General features: G+C 37.3%; 1 protein-coding gene across 1 annotated transcript; it reads right to left on the minus strand.

Moving 5' to 3' along the window:
• Positions 1 to 2,696: 2,696 nt before the first annotated feature.
• LOC131536647 (gastrula zinc finger protein XlCGF57.1-like) lies at positions 2,697 to 11,010 on the minus strand. Its single transcript, XM_058769688.1, has 3 exons — positions 10,860 to 11,010; positions 5,147 to 6,224; positions 2,697 to 3,265 (listed from the first exon to the last, which is right to left on the minus strand). Exons 1-3 carry the CDS (start codon positions 10,915 to 10,917, stop codon positions 3,187 to 3,189), a joined length of 1,215 nt encoding a protein of 404 aa, XP_058625671.1. The 5' UTR covers positions 10,918 to 11,010; the 3' UTR covers positions 2,697 to 3,186.
• Between the last annotated feature and the right edge of the window lie 8,235 nt (positions 11,011 to 19,245).

Here is a 19,245-nt window from a genome sequence, read left to right on the forward strand (position 1 = left end):
TGTGCAATCTGCCAAAGTGACGGACGGCCTTCAGATTTTTCCGTCACTGCTAAAAAAATTCCGTCAATTACGGAGAATTTTCGGTTAACGCAACCTCTGACACTTACCTAAAGCTAACAGAATTTTGTGCCTCTAACAAGTGCTTCGACCTTCTTTTTGATCTGAATGGTATGCATTGTCAAATGCAGGAAACATTCGAGGTTTGCCGCAGACTTGTCTCACCGCCTAGAATGCAACTGAATGTTTCAAGTGTGGAAAAAACGCGGAAAACTACTTTTAAATAGGAAATTACAGAATCACTGAGAAGCTCTGGTAAACATTACTTTACCCCACCTCTCCATGTAAAACTAATCCCGTCAGAATAGGGCTTAAGACTGCTGTATCCAAATAGCCTATATTAACTAGCTGTTTTAAATATTTTTATATTTAACATATTAGTTTTTCAGTATGTTCGAAAGTATATTATTTCGGTTATTGGTGCTTCCAGGCTCTCTCTCTCGCGCGCGCGGTTTAAAATCACCAAATAGTCATGAAATAGCCTATGACAAATACACAGAGTCTCTCTCTTGAGACTGCACGATAATATTGTGTATCGGCGATCTCACAGGCTGGCGATATGGCGACATGAAAAATGACCATATCCCCCAACACTAATGTATTGTCACTTACGTGCTGTCCCATACCATACCATATGTTATATATATTTATCTTTGGTAGGACGATTCCAACCCAGACGCAGAGAGAGCAGTATGCCCTTGGAATTGTGACTTTGTTTCCATTATTGAAAACCCCATTTTCCAAGAAGGGATATGTAAGAGTTTTTCCATGAAATTATTAAATGTTTTTACTTGAAGGAATTGGTTGATAAGTGGAATCTTCATCGCTAAAATTCACACAACCTTATGTGACTGTCATTTCACCTGCTATAGATTTAGATGTATGAACGTAAAATGGTCCTTTTTCCCCCCTATTTTACAGGAGCACTTTTATGATGCAGCAAGTGGAAGTGGTTATCTTGCTTGGCGTTTAAAAACTGTTCAAAGAAACAACTCTCGTCACACTGAAAGTAAGAATAAGCCTAACTCTGAACAAGGAGGTCCAAACATTAGCTTAGAACATCAGCTTGAGGGAGATGCGCTTGTGGAGGCCATTTCACTTCTTGCTCATACAGGAGTTGAAGAAACCATTTTTGAAAAGATGAGACAGACATTTCGCTATCGCCAGGAACTTGTTCACAATGCAGATACAGCAACAAATATTTTAAAAACCTTGGAAAGGAGTTGGTGAGTAATATTTAAAATGATTGAATGTTGCTTTAAGTGCATATGTACGTGTCTAATGCTGATAAATATTTTCAAGGTGAACCAAGATTTTGTTCTTCTGTTCGATTTGGACCAGTGTTAATTTCGTCAACGAAGACGACGACGAAAAATATTCGTTAAAGAACCTTTTTTCTGTGACTAAGACCAGACTTTGACGAGCTAAAATTAATATCCGATGATAAAAACTATGACGAAATTTATGCCGCGCCTTAAATGTTAAAATGTTATTTGAGGACTACCGGACATTCAAAATACATCCTATAGGCTAAGTTAACTGTCTTGTCTTACAAAATGTGCGTCTCTGTCATTGGATTACACTCAGATGAGGGGCGTTTATATCTAGTCTCAGTATGGCAGCCGCGGACGGATTGGCTACCAAAACGCGAACTAGCGATCTGAAACAATGGCCTCAGCACCCAAAGGGTTAGGGATAGGGTGACCAGACGTCCCGTTTTTCCCAGGAGTCACAATTCGTTGTCGATTAACTTAAAGTTAGTGAAGGCGGGATAGGCGTAATCACGCTGATAGAGGTGCTCTCTCTCTCTCGCACACGCTCCACTTCTTCAGTCTCATATAGCACGCAATCAGTTCTCGGTGCTCAAATACACACGCAGCAGTTCAAATGTCTATTGTGTAGTAGAATATCTCATGTAAATACAGTCAGTTATGGCTTAAGTGAACGTAAACAGGTGAACTCGGGAGGCCACGGCGGATCTAGGGACTCAGGAGGCCACGGCGGGCCCCAGCCCCCGCCTCGGCCTCAACGGCAGGAGCACTACACTTTAGGGGTAGTTTCAGGCTGGCATTCAGGGGGAGCAGACTCTTGGGGGCGCTCTGGAAGCGCAGAGCTGGACGGGACCAGCAGAGACGTAGGAGGGCTCTTGCGAGGAGCAGGCACTGGCGAGCTTGCCATACTCTCTGACGGCGGGCTTTCGTTGGCCGCGAACGGCGGCGGACTTGCGTTGCCCGTGGACGGCGGCGTTAATTATAAAATTAACTCTGGCGATTTTGCTGTGCAGAAAAGAAGCACAAGTAGCACTGAACCTGATGAAAACAACACAGAAATGAACTTGTAAAATGTCGCTTAAACTGTATAAAGTGTGTTTGATGGTTGAGTAAAAATGAGAAATACCGTGAACTGCTCAGAAGACTCGATGCTCACTGAATGAGGGACGAGATGGAGACGTCATTCAATGTCAGTCATGTGTGCAGTGAAATATCATTTATTAGGCATTTAAGCTCTATTGAGAAACGCATAGAAAGCCGCAAAAGCAAACATAATACCTCATGGCAAGAAATTATTCCTAATGCAAGCAGAATCAGCAGAAAATAAAAACTGACAATAACAATAAGATGTTGATAAAATGAGTAGAGTTTAATCAATTATTACTTGAAGCAAATACAAAAATTAAGTAAAAATGAATGAGACAGATCTCTCGATGGACATATTAGAGAGTCAAAGCATCTAAAGAGAAGAGGAGAAGTGGAAGAATAACTAGATGTTTTAATGAAAAACAATGAAGAACAAGATAAAAATACTATCAGATCATGTCTCTCTTAAGTGTTATGTCTTATTTAGCTCCCTGAACTCTGGCCTGAAAGTTTTTTCCAGTGTGAATTTTCTAGTGTTCTTTCAGATCATCATCTGTAGTAAAAGACTTCCAGCACTTAAACACACACCGTCGTGTCTTTTCTGCTGTAATATTACGAATGAGTCTTCTCCTTATCTGAATCTTTAGGTGTTTCAGACTGATGCTCAATGAAACCTTTCACTGCACTGATCACAGTTAATTATCAGAACGAGAAGGCAGATGTGATTTCAGAGCGAAGGCTTGAGCCGCTTCTTCTCAGTGTGAACTCTCATTTAGCCTTGATTTACACTGAGGGCAGGTGGCAGATTTTTTTGGCTTCTGGTTTTTCTTTCTGGTTCACGTCCATCAGGTCTAAAAGAAATGTTAAATCATGTGAGATTTCAAATGAGAGACACACGTGAAATGAAAAGTGATGAAAACCCAAAAGTCAAGATCACTGATGAGTTCAATAGTCATTTTAATCCATCAAATCTGCTCGACAACTGCTGTGCAGGATTATGATCTATTTTAACGTCATGAAGATGATTTGTGTAATAAATCACTAATTTGGTCATGAAACTCTAAATTGTTTAAGCTTGACATGTAATCCGCTAACAATCACATCGTTTCCTACAGGGCACAGGCTTCTTCAGCGTGATGAATGAGGAATGAAGAATAAACACCAACCTGATCTTCATGCTACAGGTCTCAAAAAAGTTGGCATGGGGGCAACAAATGGTTGAAAAGCAAGAAATTTTGAAAAGATTCTGCTGGGAGAACATCTAGCAACTAATTAAGTTAATTGACATCAGGTCTGTAACATGATTAGCTATAAAAGGGATGTCTTAGAGAGGCAGAGTCTCTCAGAAGTAAAGATGGGCAGAGGCTCTCCAATCTGTGAAAGAGTGCGTAAAAAGATTGTGGAATACTTTAAAAACAATGTTCCTCAACATCTACGGTGCATAACATCATCAAAAGATTCAGAGAAACTGGAGAAATCTCTGTGCATAAGGGACAAGGCTGAAGACCTTTGTTGGATGCCCGTGGTCTTCGGCCCCTCAGACGACACTGCATCACTCATCGGCATGATTCTGTCATTGACATTACTAAATGGGCCCAGGAATACTTCCAGAAACCACTGTCGGTAAACACAATCCGCTGTGCCATCTGCAGATGCCAACTAAAGCTCTATCATGCAAAAAGGAAGCGATGTGTGAACATGGTCCAGAAGCACTGTCATGGCCTGTGGGCCAAGGCTCATTTAAAATGGACTGTTTCAAAGTGGAAAAGTGTTCTATGGTCAGACGAGTCCAAATTTGACATTCTTGTTGGAAATCACGGAAACGTCATGTCCTCCGGGCTAAAGAGGAAGGAGAACTTCCAGCGTGTCATCAGCGTTCAGTTCAAAAGCCAGCACTTCTGATGGTATGGGGGTGCATAAGTGCATACGGTATGGGCAGCTTGCATGTTTTGGAAGGCACTATGAATGCTGAAAGGTATATAAAGGTTTTAGAGCAACATATGCTCCCCTCCAGATGACGTGTATTTCAGCAGGACAGTGTAAAACCACATACTGCAGCTATTACAACAGCATGGCTTCGTAGCAGAAGAGTCCGGGTGCTGAATTGGCCTGCAGTCCAGATCTCTCACCTATAGACAACATTTGACGCATCATTAAATGGAAAATACGTCAAAGATGACCACAAACTCTTCAGCAGCTGGAAACCTATATCAGGCAAGAATGGGACCAAATTCCAACACCAAAACTCCAGAAACTCATAACCTCGATGCCCAGACGTCTTCAAACTGTTTTGAAAAGAAGAGGAGATGCTACACCATGGTAAACATGCCCCTGTCCCAACTATTTTCAGACCTGTAGCAGGCATCAAAGTTGAAATGAGCTCATTTTGTGCATAAAATTGTAAAATTTCTCAGTTTAAACATTTGTTATGTTATCTATGTTCTATTGTGAATAAAATATTGGCTCATGTGATTTGAAAGTCTTTTAGTTTTCATTTTATTCAAATTTAAAAACCCTCCCAACTTTTCCGGAATCCGGGTTGTATGTCTCAGTATCTCATATTAAAATATCAAAGCAGATATCAAGCAAACAACAAAATGTTCTGTTGCTCAGTGTGGCTGAAAGGAATCTAACTTACTTTACTGCTCAGCACATAAAGATGAACTGCTTACAGTGATTTCAGACTGTGATTGTTTTTTGTATGAATGAATAAAGATGATAACTGGACGAACCTCTCCTGACATGGATCGCAGTGATCTGGTTTCTCCACTGCATGCATCTTCATGTGTATCTTCAGGTGACTTTTAATAGAGAAACTCTTTCCGCACTGATCACATGTGTGTGGCTTCTCTCTGCTGTGGATCTTCTCATGTCTTTTCAGATTTCCTGACAGATTGAATGTCTTGTCACAGTGTGAACACTTGTGAGGTTTCTCTCCAGTGTGGATCCTCTGGTGCCGTTTTAAACAGCTCGCTGTAGTAAAAGTCTTGTCACACTCAAAGCACATGTAGTCTTTCACATCAGCATGCATTTTCTCATGTTTACGTAAACTTTGCAGCAGTGAAAAACTCTTTCCACATTCAGAACAGGAATGTGGCTTCTCCTTCATATGAACTGTCAGGTGTATCTTCAGTTCTGATGACCGAAGAAATGTTTTGCCGCACTGATCACATGGGTACATCATATCTCTTGTGTGAATCCTCATGTGAGCATGAAGGTATGATAATAGCTTGAAGCTCTTCCCACACTGATAGCATGTGAATGGTTTCTCTCCAGTATGAACTCTTATGTGATCCTCAAGACTTTGTTTTTCTTTGAATTGATTTCCGCACTGATCGCATGTGTGTGGCTTCTCTCCAGTGTGAACTCTCATGTGACGCTCAAGATGATGTTTGTGTGTGAAGCTCTTCCCGCACTGATCACACGTGAACGGTTTCTCTCCGGTGTGAACTCTCATGTGAAGTTTAAGATTACGCTTGGTTGAGAAACTCTTCCCGCACTGATCACACGTGAACAGCTTCTCTCCGGTGTGAACCCTCATGTGTCCTTTAAGGTTTCCTTTTTGTGTGAAACTCTTGCCGCACTGATCACACGTGAACGGCTTCTCTCCGGTGTGAACTCTCATGTGACAATCTAGACTATGCTGGTTTGTGAAACTCTTTCCACACTGAGTGCAGGTGATAGATTGATTGGCTCTTCTTTTCTTTAAAAAAGTATTTTTAGTCTTTGAGCGACTCCAAGGTTTTTCTCCAGGTTTGACATGATGCTCCTCCTCCACTTCACTCAGTTCTTCACTCTCCTCCATCAGGTCTAAAATGAAAAAAAGCACAAGCAAAGCATGCAATGACTGTGGGAACTTTAACATTTGAAAGGATACTATGGCAAAGTTATTGCAAAAAAGGTCTTTTACAAAAAAGGCATTTTTTACTGCCTATTTGTCAACTACGCATATGCATAGTTGACAAATAGGCAGTAAAAAATACTTTTTTTGTAAAAGACCTTTTTTGAAGAAGAAATGCATATATTTATGTAGCGTGAAGTCTGATCTTTGAGAAAATATAAAGGGTCACTAACTTTTTTAAATATTTTTACCGAACTGTACCATAAATTTGTCCTATGGTGTGACAGCAAAAATTAAAAAAAAAAAAAAAAACTCTTAATAATACATAAATAGCATGAGAGAGATTTATCTTCATTGTTAGACACTTATTTTTACGGAGCCCTTTACAGGACATTGTGGTGGGAAAAATTCGGGGTGAGTGGAAAAAATTCTCAAATGTTTTGCTTTCTCTCGCAAAACTTTTGCGTTCCCTCAAGAAACTTTGCGTTTTGCTTTACACCTCGTATGTTCACAATGGAGCGGTTCATAGAGTTTTATTTTGAACTTGGACTCAAATAAATTAATAAGTCAGTGCTTAGTTCAAGGCACAGTTTTGGGACATAATAAAACGCTTAATGTGGCTTAATGTTTTAAAACGGTGACTTGGAGGACCAAATTCGATAATAATAAAAGCTGATAAAATTATTAGGCTAATATTAATAACCTTATTAATAATATTACTAAGCAGAATAGCCCAGAATATGAACGCAACGCCCTGCACGTAGCCCAAGCTTTTTCTCCCTCATAAAACGCTTAAGGTAGGCTATAATGAAAACGGTGATTTAAAAATACCAAATCCGTTGCATTCATATTCTGGGCTATTCTCCTTTATTAATAGTAATATTATTAATAATGTTATTAATATAAACCTAACAATTTTATTAGTATTTATTATTATCGAATTTGGTCCTAATGTCACTGTTTTAATACATTAAGCATTTTAGAATGTCCTAAAACCGTGCCTTGAACTAACCACTGACTGACTGTATTTCTTTATACTTGAGTCAAAGTTCAAAATAAAAACTATGAACCGCTCCATTGCAGAGGCGGACAAAGTACACAACTTCCTTACTTGAGTGAAAGTACAGATACTACTGGTCAAATACTACTCCACTACAAGTGAACGTTGTAAAGACAGATTTTTACTTAAGTGAAAGTACGGAAGTACATGTTTTTAAAAGTACTTAAGTATCAAAAGTAAAAAGTAAATGCATTGTTTTATTGTCACATTGTTGTATATTTACAATACCATATGCCACTAATGCAACCTACTGAATACACTGATTAGCTTGTATTATCTTTGGAATTAAGAGCTTTTATGTTACAAAACATACTGAAATGGAACAACTGAATGAAGATAATCATCTTTATTTTTTATCTAACACTCCTACAGCTACATTGAACTCATTTTAATACTTGTTTAAGAGTTACAAAGTTATTTTTCAAAGAGATATTGAAATCTATGATATGGTTCATTTTAGGCAAACATTGAATAGAAAACAAACCTTTAATCTCTTCAGAAAACTGGATCATACTCTCTCAGTATGTTCATGGGTGTGCAGGTTGCACCAAATAACCATCTTTTGAATTTTGCCATCAACTGATCAGTGTTCATAAAATGCTCAGAAATCAGTGAACTTCACAACATGTGGCTAGGTTGGGTATTGTTTGAATTTTATCCATTCTGGTTCTGCTTATTGATTTAAATTCTTATTGATTCCCAGTTTAGGTTCTAAAGTTTTCATTTAGCCTACTTTTTGATAATTTCTTTGCAAAAATATATGTATTTATGTGCAGTGTTTTGACAATAAAATAATGTTCAGATTTATATACTTCCTGACCAATTTTTAGCAGCAATTTACCAGTAGGCCTAATTTGTATATATGTGGTAAAGTGAGGGCAGTCATTTTTGACAGATATATTAGCCTATCATTGGTATTGCCATAGTTTAACTACAAAAATTAAACTGACTATAATGAAACTATGGTAAATTTGTGGTTACTGAAGTTACTACAAATAGCATAATTATGGTTACTATAGTGAGATAATAGTACATTTGTGGATACTGTGATTTTACTGCAAATACCATAGTTATGGTTACTATAGTAAAAACATGGTTAATTTTACAAATGCCTTTTTAGAGCGCTTTTAGCTTGCAGTAGCGCGGACGTTTACATTAGTTTAGCGGGAAGATCCCGAGGTTGCCAGATTTGCGTAAAAATATCAGCCAAATGTCCATTCAAAGCTAGGCGGAAAACTGCAGGCTTAGAAATACTGTAAGACTTGGCAACACAGGAAGGTACTGGCTGATCGCAGGCGGATTTTCACAGAAAAAAAGGGTTCAGTGAATCTGAAAATGCACACGCTGTAAAACTGCTACATATAACGACTTTCTACTTGGGGACCTTGATATAAATGTAGTTGAGTAAAAAGTACGATATTTGTCTTTCAAATGTAGTGAAGTTAAAGTCGCAAGTTTCCAGAAAAAATAATACTCGAGTAAAGTACAGATACTCAAAAAGTGTACTTAAGTACAATACTCAAGTAAATTTACTTCGTTACTGTCCACCTCTGCTCCATTGTGAACATACGAGCTGCATGAACCTTTCATTATAGCCTACCTTAAGCGTGTTCTATGGGGAAGAAAAGGCTTAACGTGCAGGGCGTTGCGTTCATATTCTGCTTTATTAATAGGAATATTATCAATAAGGTTATTAATGTTAGCCTAATAATTTTTATCAGGATTTATTATTATCGAATTTAGTCCTCCAATGTCACTGTTTTAAAACATTAAGCCACATTAAGCGTTTTAGAATGTCCCAAAACCGTGCTTCGACATAAGCACTGACTGTATTACTCAGAGTCTAAGTTCAAAATAAAACACTATGAACCGCTCCATTGTGAACACAAGAGCTGTAAACACTGCAATCTGCAAAGTAAACAGGAAGCGTTTGTCCGAACTCAAATGGTTTTGCGAGAGAACGCAAAACATTTGAAAAAAAAATTTTCCTCCCACCCTGAATTTTTCCCACCACAATGTCCTGTAAAGGGCTCTGTATATTTTCATATAATGCTATTTATTTCATAAGATGTGAATGATTTTTTTTTTAACTATATGGCTGCTCTTTAAGGCATCATTATTGTTCTGTATTCTTTCTGCATCGCTCTCTTAGGATCCCTTCTGCCTGTTCATTTTCTGTCTATATTTCCGTGTCCTCTCTCTTCCACTAATTTCTCTCCCTCAATTCTTTCGGTCTCAAGAACATAGCATCACATTTTATGCTTATTTTCATGACACTTCAGGACAAGTTTTCTGTAAAAACATCAGACAATAGTTTAATTAATGTAATTATTGCATTTAAGAACACTGAAAATGATCAAAAAAGAATAAAAAGGAGTTAAACAAATCTTATTGAATTATATAAAATGCTTTTTAAAGAGACCTTGTCCTCAATATTAATTAAATTCATTTTTATCTTGTGGGACAGTGAAAATGCCATGTTCACGACAACAACCCATACATGTATATATAAATTTGTTGAAAAAAAAAGACATTTTATATAGCAAATCACAATTGTAACCAGAAAAATCCCAAATGGATTTTTAACCCAAATCCAGCCCTAAATAGCTGGCATGGAAATACTGCTGAGTGTATGGGAGACATTCAGTGTAACAGGCTGATCTGGCCACAGAATCACCCTCAGCCTTTCACAAAATATCCTTTAGCACCTAATTGTGTAACGCGTTATATAAATAAAGGTGACTTGACTTGATTTGTCAGCTCAGACAAAGACAAACATTGTCCAAATGGAGCCACGAGCTAGCAGCTGGACTCAGCGTTGACTAGCCTCAGAGACTCGGGGAGTTCACACCTCGCTGAGGAACAGGAGGTGGTTTGGATGGACACAGCGTCTGCAGCAGGCAACACGTCTCTACCCTCTCTAACTCACATCTGCACTCAGTGGGGTGTGAGGGCCGTCTGTGTCTGGCCATATCTCAGCAGATCAAAGCACTTAAATATGACATGGTTTCCCCTTTAAAAACATGGTGTGTTTTGTTTTTTAATTGACACAGGAAGTGACATCATCTGGGCTCTTTTTACAGCATAATGGAAAGACAAGAAATCGATCCATTGTCTCAGTTTTCACACAAACTGTACAGTGCTGATCACATTCATTAAGCTACATCTCCATAATTATAAATAACTTCTTTCATTTATGAGAAATGCTAATTTATCCTTAACTATAAATCAAAATTTGCTTAAGTCATTTATTACTGAAAAAAAAAAAAATAGCAATGTTGTAAACTATTGAAAAATGTAATAAATATTGTGGTTTGTTTGAAAAGAATTGTGAACCAGATATAATATAAGAGGTAAACTACATGTTGACACTCAGTATTAACGTTTCTCAAACCTCCCATCACAGATCATTTGTTAAAATCCCCCCAAAAAGAACATGTTGTACCCATTTCATAATTGAACTGTTTATCTAAATGTGATGAAGTGCTTGAATCTTTCTAACATGAATGTTCTTCAGCATCGTGAATGAAGAATAAACACCAACCTGTTTGTTGTTCAGTATCTTCAGTGTGTTTGATTCTGCAGGGCTCTGGATCTCTCATCTTCTCTCTGTCCTCTTTAATAAACTCAGTCTTTGATCAGATTTCAGCTCTTCCTGATGCTCTGACGCTCGCCTTCACTTCTGAACTGATGGGAATCTTCCAGCATTTATTGTTGAACTGCAGTGGGAGGAGCTTCACTGATGATGAGTTCCAGTGTGGGAGGAGCTTCACTGATGATGAGTTCCAGTGTGGGAGGAGCTTCACTGATGATTAGTTCAGTGTGGGAGGAGCTTCACTGATGATGAGTTCCAGTGTGGGAGGAGCTTCACTGATGATGAGTTCCAGTGTGGGAGGAGCTTCACTGGTGATGAGTTCCAGTGTGGGAGGAGCTTCACTGATGATGAGTTCCAGTGTGAGCAGAGCTTCACTGGTGATGAGTTCCAGTGTGGGAGGAGCTTCACTGATGATGAGTTCCAGTGTGGGCGGAGCTTCACTGGTGATGAGTTCCAGTGTGGGAGGAGCTTCACTGATGATGAGTTCCAGTGTGGGAGCTTCACTGATGATGAGTTCCAGTGTGGAGGAGCTTCACTGATGATGAGTTCCAGTGTGGGAGGAGCTTCACTGATGATGAGTTCCAGTGTGGGAGGAGCTTCACTGATGATGAGTTCCAGTGTGGGAGGAGCTTCACTGATGATGAGTTCCAGTGTGGGAGGAGCTTCACTGATGATGAGTTCCAGTGTGGGAGGAGCTTCACTGATGATGAGTTCCAGTGTGGGAGGAGCTTCACTGATGATGAGTTCCAGTGTGGGCGGAGCTTCACTGATGATGAGTTCCAGTGTGGGAGGAGCTTCACTGATGATGAGTTCCAGTGTGGGAGGAGCTTCACTGATGATGAGTTCCAGTGTGGGAGGAGCTTCACTGATGATGAGTTCCAGTGTGGGAGGAGCTTCACTGATGATGAGTTCCAGTGTGGGCGGAGCTGATCTGCCAAAATCAAAAATCCATCACTGAGTTACTGAGTTAGTTTTAATAGTAATAGACAACAGAAAATAATAATGTAATCTATAATTCTTCCAAGTATAAATAATGGTAAGAAAACAATAGAAAGCATAAACTATGATATAAATGTACAGGCGAACTGCACAGTTTGCAGAGAAGCATTTCATTTCTATTATGAAGTAACTATTATATTTGTAGGCATTATTAGACAGATAAATACTTAGATTACAATTAATGTTACATTAATTGATTTACTGATAACAAATATTATTTTAAGTTTTAAGGTGAGACACTGCAGGTGAATAGGGTAAAAAAATTATCTAATAGTTATTGCCTTACGTAGTTGATTGATTACATTACATAATTGCAAACATTTTTTTGTATTAAAAGTTTTCTAAAATGTTAGGTTTAAATATGCAAATGAGTCATTATTTAATGAAATATGCACTAATTTGCATACATTTCTAATACAAAAATCTAAACACTGGATGAAGTCAGTTTCAAAATTCTTGTTTAATTTTTTTGACATATTACAGTCAAAAGTTTTTACAGAGGGGATTTTGGGTATCTCATTTTGTCCCTCCATAATTCAGAAAATACTTAGAACAGACAGAAAACACTATATTTTGACAATTTTGGGGGGATTAAAATGTTGTATATAATCAAGCAAATTAAATATGAACAAATCCCTCTGTAAAAACCTTCAGGATATAGGCAGGAATAAAAATGTAAAGTTTGGTGTGTGTGAGTGCTACTGAAGTGGAGATTTATGGCTCAGTGTAGGAGAAAAAACTCATTTTGAGAAAACGGCCTTTAAAAATATGTATTGTAATTGAAATCTATTGACACAAATAGATAAAGTGCTATAAAAGAAACACTTCACAGTGTCTTTTGGATGTTTTCATTCTACTAGTCTGAAAAAACACTTTATGAAAAACCAAAAAGCCCAAAATCTCATAATTGACAGGTGCATGAAAAAAACAGTGTTTTTGCCTGCAGTGTCTCCCCTTAAAAGTGTGAAATTGTTTTTTAAAAATGGAACAAATAATTACACAATAATTTGAATCATAACCCTAACCCTTAAGTAGTAAATAAGATAAACATTTATTCCAGCAGAATAGTTAAAAACGTGATTACTAAGGCACACCAACATATTCAGAAGTGTTCTTCAGAAATAAATAAAATAATCAAATGTATAATAATAATAATAATAATAATAATGTGTTTTGTTGCAAGTTCACATACTCCATCTCATGTTTTCTCGTGGTTTATTGTTGAGCTGTCAGGTTGTCATGTGTTGAAATAATCAGTTCCAAGCCTTTGACACATTTCTTTTTATTTGTTTTAATTTTCTTTTATTATTTTTGGGTGTTATTTTGCCTCACTGAAGGTGGCAACCATAATGTTGATGCCAAAGGAGCTTGAAGTGGCAATTTACAGGAGATCTGAAGACATCAGCATAATAACTGAGGTGAGAACAGGAGCTATTGTCATGAAATAAAGAGTGTTTTCAGCAGCTGTTAATATTGATGAGCCTCAGACGATCAACACTCATTCAACAAGACATTCAGGATCATCAGCAGATCATCTCACTTTATTCTGAGTGTTTGCTCTTAGAAACACATTATTTGAGTCGGGATATATGCTAAAAGCCTAGATATGGTCTGTATGTGATTTTCTGGAGATGAATATGTGTGCATCTGAAATGCTAATTTGTGCAGCGATATAAAAGGCTATAAATAGCATATTTTAACAACAGTAAAAGACCAAATTCATTCGCAAAAGGAAGTTATTACAAACACTCGATGGTGGTTTGAAGTGAGTTCTGAGTAAAAGTGTACTATTAATCTCATAAATTGTCTTATGTAGCATGATGCTAATATTAGCTCTAATGCAGCTGCAGAACAGGTGCAATTCTTCTTCATAATGCATTTTGTCATAATACTTCATGTAAGGTAGTTTTGTTGTATTTATTTAGAAACACTTTTGATAATAGTTGGGTAGATGTATGCTGGGATTGAAGCGATGTGGCTTGGTAAATGTTTTATTGCCAGTTTAAAGGTTGATTTATGGCTGAATAAAAACAAAAGAATAATGATAAAGAATAATAAGGATTATGTCTCATACCTGGCGGAAGTGTGAAAGGTTCTGTTTCCTTAAACTAGTTTCATGCATTTCTTTATTTCAACACATTTACAGGTAAATCCTAGTATTTTAAATTTGTGATTAATCACAGTCCATGACTGTGATTAACACAATTAAATTTTTAATCGATTGACAGCACTAATATATATATATATATATATATATATATATATATATATATATATATATACACAGTGAGGAAAATAAGTATTTGAACACCCTGCTATTTTGCAAGTCATGGAGATTTAGAAATCATGGAGGGTCTGAAATTGTCATCGTAGGTGCATGTCCACTGTGAGAGACATAATCTAAAAACAAAAATCCAGAAATCACAATGTATGATTTTTAACTATTTATTTGTATGATACAGCTGCAAATAAGTATTTGAACACCTGTCTATCAGCTAGAGTAGAATATGTAGTATTTTCCATTGCAAAATAGCAGGGTGTTCAAATACTTATTTTCCTCACTATATATATATATGTATATGATTTACACTACCAGTCGAAGGTTTTTGAACAGTAAGATTTTTTTTTTTTTTTTAAGTCTCTTCTGCTCATCAAGCCTGCATTTATTTGATCCTAAATACAGCAAAAACAGTAATATTGTGCCGCCCACAGCAATCACCAGATCACAGTCACCTGAGTTCTAATCACCCGCACCTGTCAACCTTCATCAGCACTTCCATAAATACCCACTCTCTCTGACATTCATCGCCTGGTCTATGCTTCACATGCTGAATAGTAACCTGACTCTATAGTCACCTACCTGTATCTACTTACCTGTTGATTCGCTGAGTTTCTCCCCAGTTCCATCAACTTCTCTCCAAGACGAACTTCCAAGTATCCTGGTTCCAGATCTCCAACTATCCTGTATACAGAGAACGCTGTTATCTCCCAGTCAAGGCCTTTGGACATTATCTCACATCAAGATACTCACCCACGTCATTCTCTGCACACTCCAGTCATCAAACCATTCAATAAACTTCACTGTCATTCACTCACCTGTGGTTTCCATCTTTGTCTGTGACAGAAATATGTTTACTATATCAAATTATTGTTTGCTATTTGAATATATTTTAAAGGAGACCTATTATGCCCCTTTTTACAAGATGTAAAATAAGTCTCTGATGTCCCCAGAGCGTATATGTGAAATTTTAGCTCAAAATACCCCAGGGATAAATAGCTTGTTTAAATTGCCACTTTTAGGGTAGGAGCCAAAACTCACTGATTCAGAGAATGTTGCTTTAAATGCAACATTGCAAATGGAGAAGAGGGCGGAGCTTCAAGAGCTCAAGCAGTGCTAGCCTTTACAAATAGACATTCCACTATTAGTACAAGCCTGTTATCTTTACAGAAAACATACTCTGTTTCAAAGTCAGTCATCTGATTATACCGTGCATAATAAATTCGCGTTTATGAATTACACAGGATAAAAATAACAACATAGTTGGTCTCATGCTATCACAAACTTTATAAGTCCCACTTCTGATTATGAGCTCGACGACTTCAAGCGATCGACTTCAGCTTTCATACGCAACTTTTAACTACCACATTCCTATTCACGATTATTCTGGTAGCACTTGAAGGCAGCATCAGTGAAAACAGACAGAGACAATGATAGCTTTAGCAATTAGCCTTACAGAGTGCCAAGAACCTCTTTCAGAAGACAATTTGGAAAACAAATACGTGATACTTACTTTGTCTGGAGCTCACATTCATGCATGAAGCGTTGATATTAATTGATTCCTAAGTTAAACATTTAGGGGACGTTACCGATTTTTTTCCGGGATATTTCCGTCCAAAATGAAATGTAACCACAGTGTCCTCGGCTCAGATGAGGGAGATTATGGCGACTCCTATGTTCATCAGTGCATCTCAAAACACAACACTTGAAAAGCCTCTTTGGTGCTGACATTGTCTCCAGTAATGGCAGACCACAGCTTCTCACTCAGGGCTTTTTTTAATTTCTTTTATTAATTTTTTTATTAGAACTACAACAAAGAAATATATACAATTATATCAAGAAATCCAAATAAAAAAATAAAATAAAATAAAAAATAAACATGGGTTTACAGCCTACATTACAGATATAAATATACAAATATACAGTTTTACAAGAATACAAAGAAAAGAGCAACTAAATGTCAATAATCCAAAAGACAGCATATATGAGATCACTTTTCAATTAATTTCAGCTCTTCAGCAAATAGAATTGTATCTTTACATGGTTTACTATCAATAAACTGAAGAGAATCATATTGTATATGAATGTGCATCAACCATAAAAACCTTCAAACAAGGTTTAGAATGATTTATTTTACTTTTACGGATATGAAACTTACCAAATAAAATCATAAGATTCAGCATAAAGTTAACAGATATACTTTTTGATTCTAAATAAAATAAAACATCTTTTGAAGTCAAATCACAACTATAACCAGTTTTCTCTTGGACATACAAGGATGAGTCTCCCCAGAACCTTTGGTAACATTGATAAAAAAAAATGTACCAATTTTTCTGGCTTATCTGAACAAAATGAGCATTTTCCATCAATATCCATAAATTTTGACAGAGTGTAATTCCGAAGTCTGTTAGAAATCCCTAAGTTTGTTAGAAACACAGAATCAATGAGGGAGCAACCAAGCTTTTTTCCACATAATATCTGTGAAGAAAACATTCCAGAAAAATGTCCCTCTAGGCTTTAGGGATCTATTTCTATAAAGTATTTGTCTAATAATTTTATTTGTACACTTTTTACTGTTAATGTCAACCCCATTTAAACAAAGTCTTCAATCGACAGATATTATATGACAACATATGACTTCTCATCAACATCAGCAGACCTGTGGGGAAGTTATATTCTTTATTCTGTTAACATTTGGCTGAGCTGGTTAACAAAGATGAATAAACACAGTAACAAATGTATTGGTAATATTAGTCCATGCATTAACTAACGTTAACTAAAGGAAGTTTATTAAAAAGCATTACCTCAGTGTGAAACATGGGGCTTCGCTGATGATTTCATAATCAAGCGTCTCTGTCGGTTCCCGCGCATCGAGGACCGCAGAAATGTGCGCAGCTGCAATTATGCAGTTTGTTGTGGCGACCAGGATCTAGCACAACGTTTATGTGTTTCTTTCCACAAAGGACGCATCTGTTTAGCGGATCAAACACTGTCCCTATGCTAATATGATGCTTCAAACACACTTGGTTCAGAAGTTTCCGATCGATAAATCCAGCGCCCTCAGGTGGTCTGTCGGGTTTCATTTGTAGACGGTCCGGATTTATTGCTAAGACTTTTACTTTTTAAAAGAATTGATCTGATTTATGTTCAAATAAATAATAAAAATATAAATAATAAAAAATAAGCCTCCTCTGCTGTCTTTCTGCAGACGTCAGATCCTCATTCAGACGAACACCTCTTTTCTTAAGTGCAGGATGCTCCCGTGCAGCTCTCCAAACTTTCTCTCTGTAAACTCAGAGCGTGAACTGAATGATAACCAGCCTCGGGCGATTACTCCCTGTTCTGAATCCGATTAGACCAGTAGCATCGCGTTCAAAAATAACCAAAGAGTTTCGATATTTGTCCTATTTAAAACTTGACTCTTCTGTAGTTATATCGTGTACTAAGACCGGCGGAAAATGAAAAGTTGCGATTTTCTAGGCTGATATGATTAAGAACTATACTCTCATTCCGGCGTAATAGTCAAGGAACTTTGCTGCGGCAGCAGGCGCAGTGATATTACGCAGCGCCTGAAAGTAGTCCCCAGCTATATTATAACTAGGTACCTAGCTGGGGACTACTTTCAGGCGCTGCGTAATATCACTGCGCCTGCTGCGGCCATGTTACGGCAGCAAAGTTCCTTGAGTACTAGAGTATAGTTCTTAATCATATCAGCCTAGAAAATCGCAAATTTTCATTTTCCGCTACTACCTGTTGGAGTATTTGGTGACGAATCATGGTCTCCAGATGACGTATCAAAAAGCGAAGAGAGTAACTTTCTTCTGTCTTTATTCTTTGGTGTTTTGCAAGTTTCGCACGTGCATTGGTCTGTACAGTCTAGTTTATCGTATAAATCAGTCTATTAATCGTAACACTAGCTCATTCGCTCTTTAGAGGGAGTTCACACTCCCTACCTTAATATTAGAGGTTAGTTTGACCAGATGATGAACTCCTCAAAGCGCCCCAGAGCTCAAATCAACACAGCCGTTCAGTTCCTCCTTCTCACTCGGGGCTGTGTTTATGCTAATAGAGCAGAGAGCGTCACGAATGAGCAGGACTTTCCCCCTCGGTGACGTGAACAGAGCGGGAATCTGAAAATGTGCATGATTTATTGGTTTATTAAAAAATAAGTTGGTGGATTTTTAACATTATAAGCTGCACACACTGCAGCCACACAACTGTGTTCAAACACCTTAGAAAAGTGATTTTTGCATAATAGGTCCCCTTTAAAATGTCATTTATTCCTGTGATTTCAAAGCTGAATTTTCAGCATCATTACTCCGGTCACATCATCCTCAGAAATCATTCAAATACTCTGATTTGCTGCTCAAAAAACATTTATTATTATTATGTTGAAGACAGCTGAGTATAATTTTTTTCAGGTTTCTTTGATGAATAGAAAGTTCAGAAGAACAGCATTTATCTGAAATATAAATATTTTGTAACATTTATCATCAATTTTTATCAGTTTAAAGCATTCTTGCTAAATAAAAGTATTAATTTCTATTAATCCCCCACCCACCCACCCAAAAAAAGACAAAAAACAAAAAAAACAATACTGACTTCAAGCTTTTGAATGTGTATAATGTTACAAAAGCTTTTTATTTCAGATAAACGTTGACCTTTGGATCAAAGAATCCAAAATATATATATATTTTTTAAAATATTAATAATAGTAATATAGTAAATATGTACAAATGTTTCTTGAACAGCAAATCAGCATATCAGAATGATTTCTGAAGATCATGTGACACAGAAGACTGGAGTAATGATGCTGAAAATACAGTTTTGCCGGCAGCCATATCACCCTGTAGCCTGAGACCGGTCACCCGCTGAGCTGGTCAGTACCTGGACGGGAGACTCCTGGGAAAACTAGGTTTTTGCTGGAAGAGGTGTTAGTGAGAAATGCAGAATTGGTGAGCAAAAGAGACTTCTTTAAAAAACACTCAAAATCTTAGGCTACTGTTCAAAAACTCTTGACTGCTAGTGTAGATATGTATCATTGCATCTAGTTGTTTT

This window comes from Onychostoma macrolepis, chromosome 03 (genome assembly GCF_012432095.1).
Source record: "Onychostoma macrolepis isolate SWU-2019 chromosome 03, ASM1243209v1, whole genome shotgun sequence".
In the NCBI taxonomy this organism is placed as follows: domain Eukaryota; kingdom Metazoa; phylum Chordata; class Actinopteri; order Cypriniformes; family Cyprinidae; genus Onychostoma; species Onychostoma macrolepis.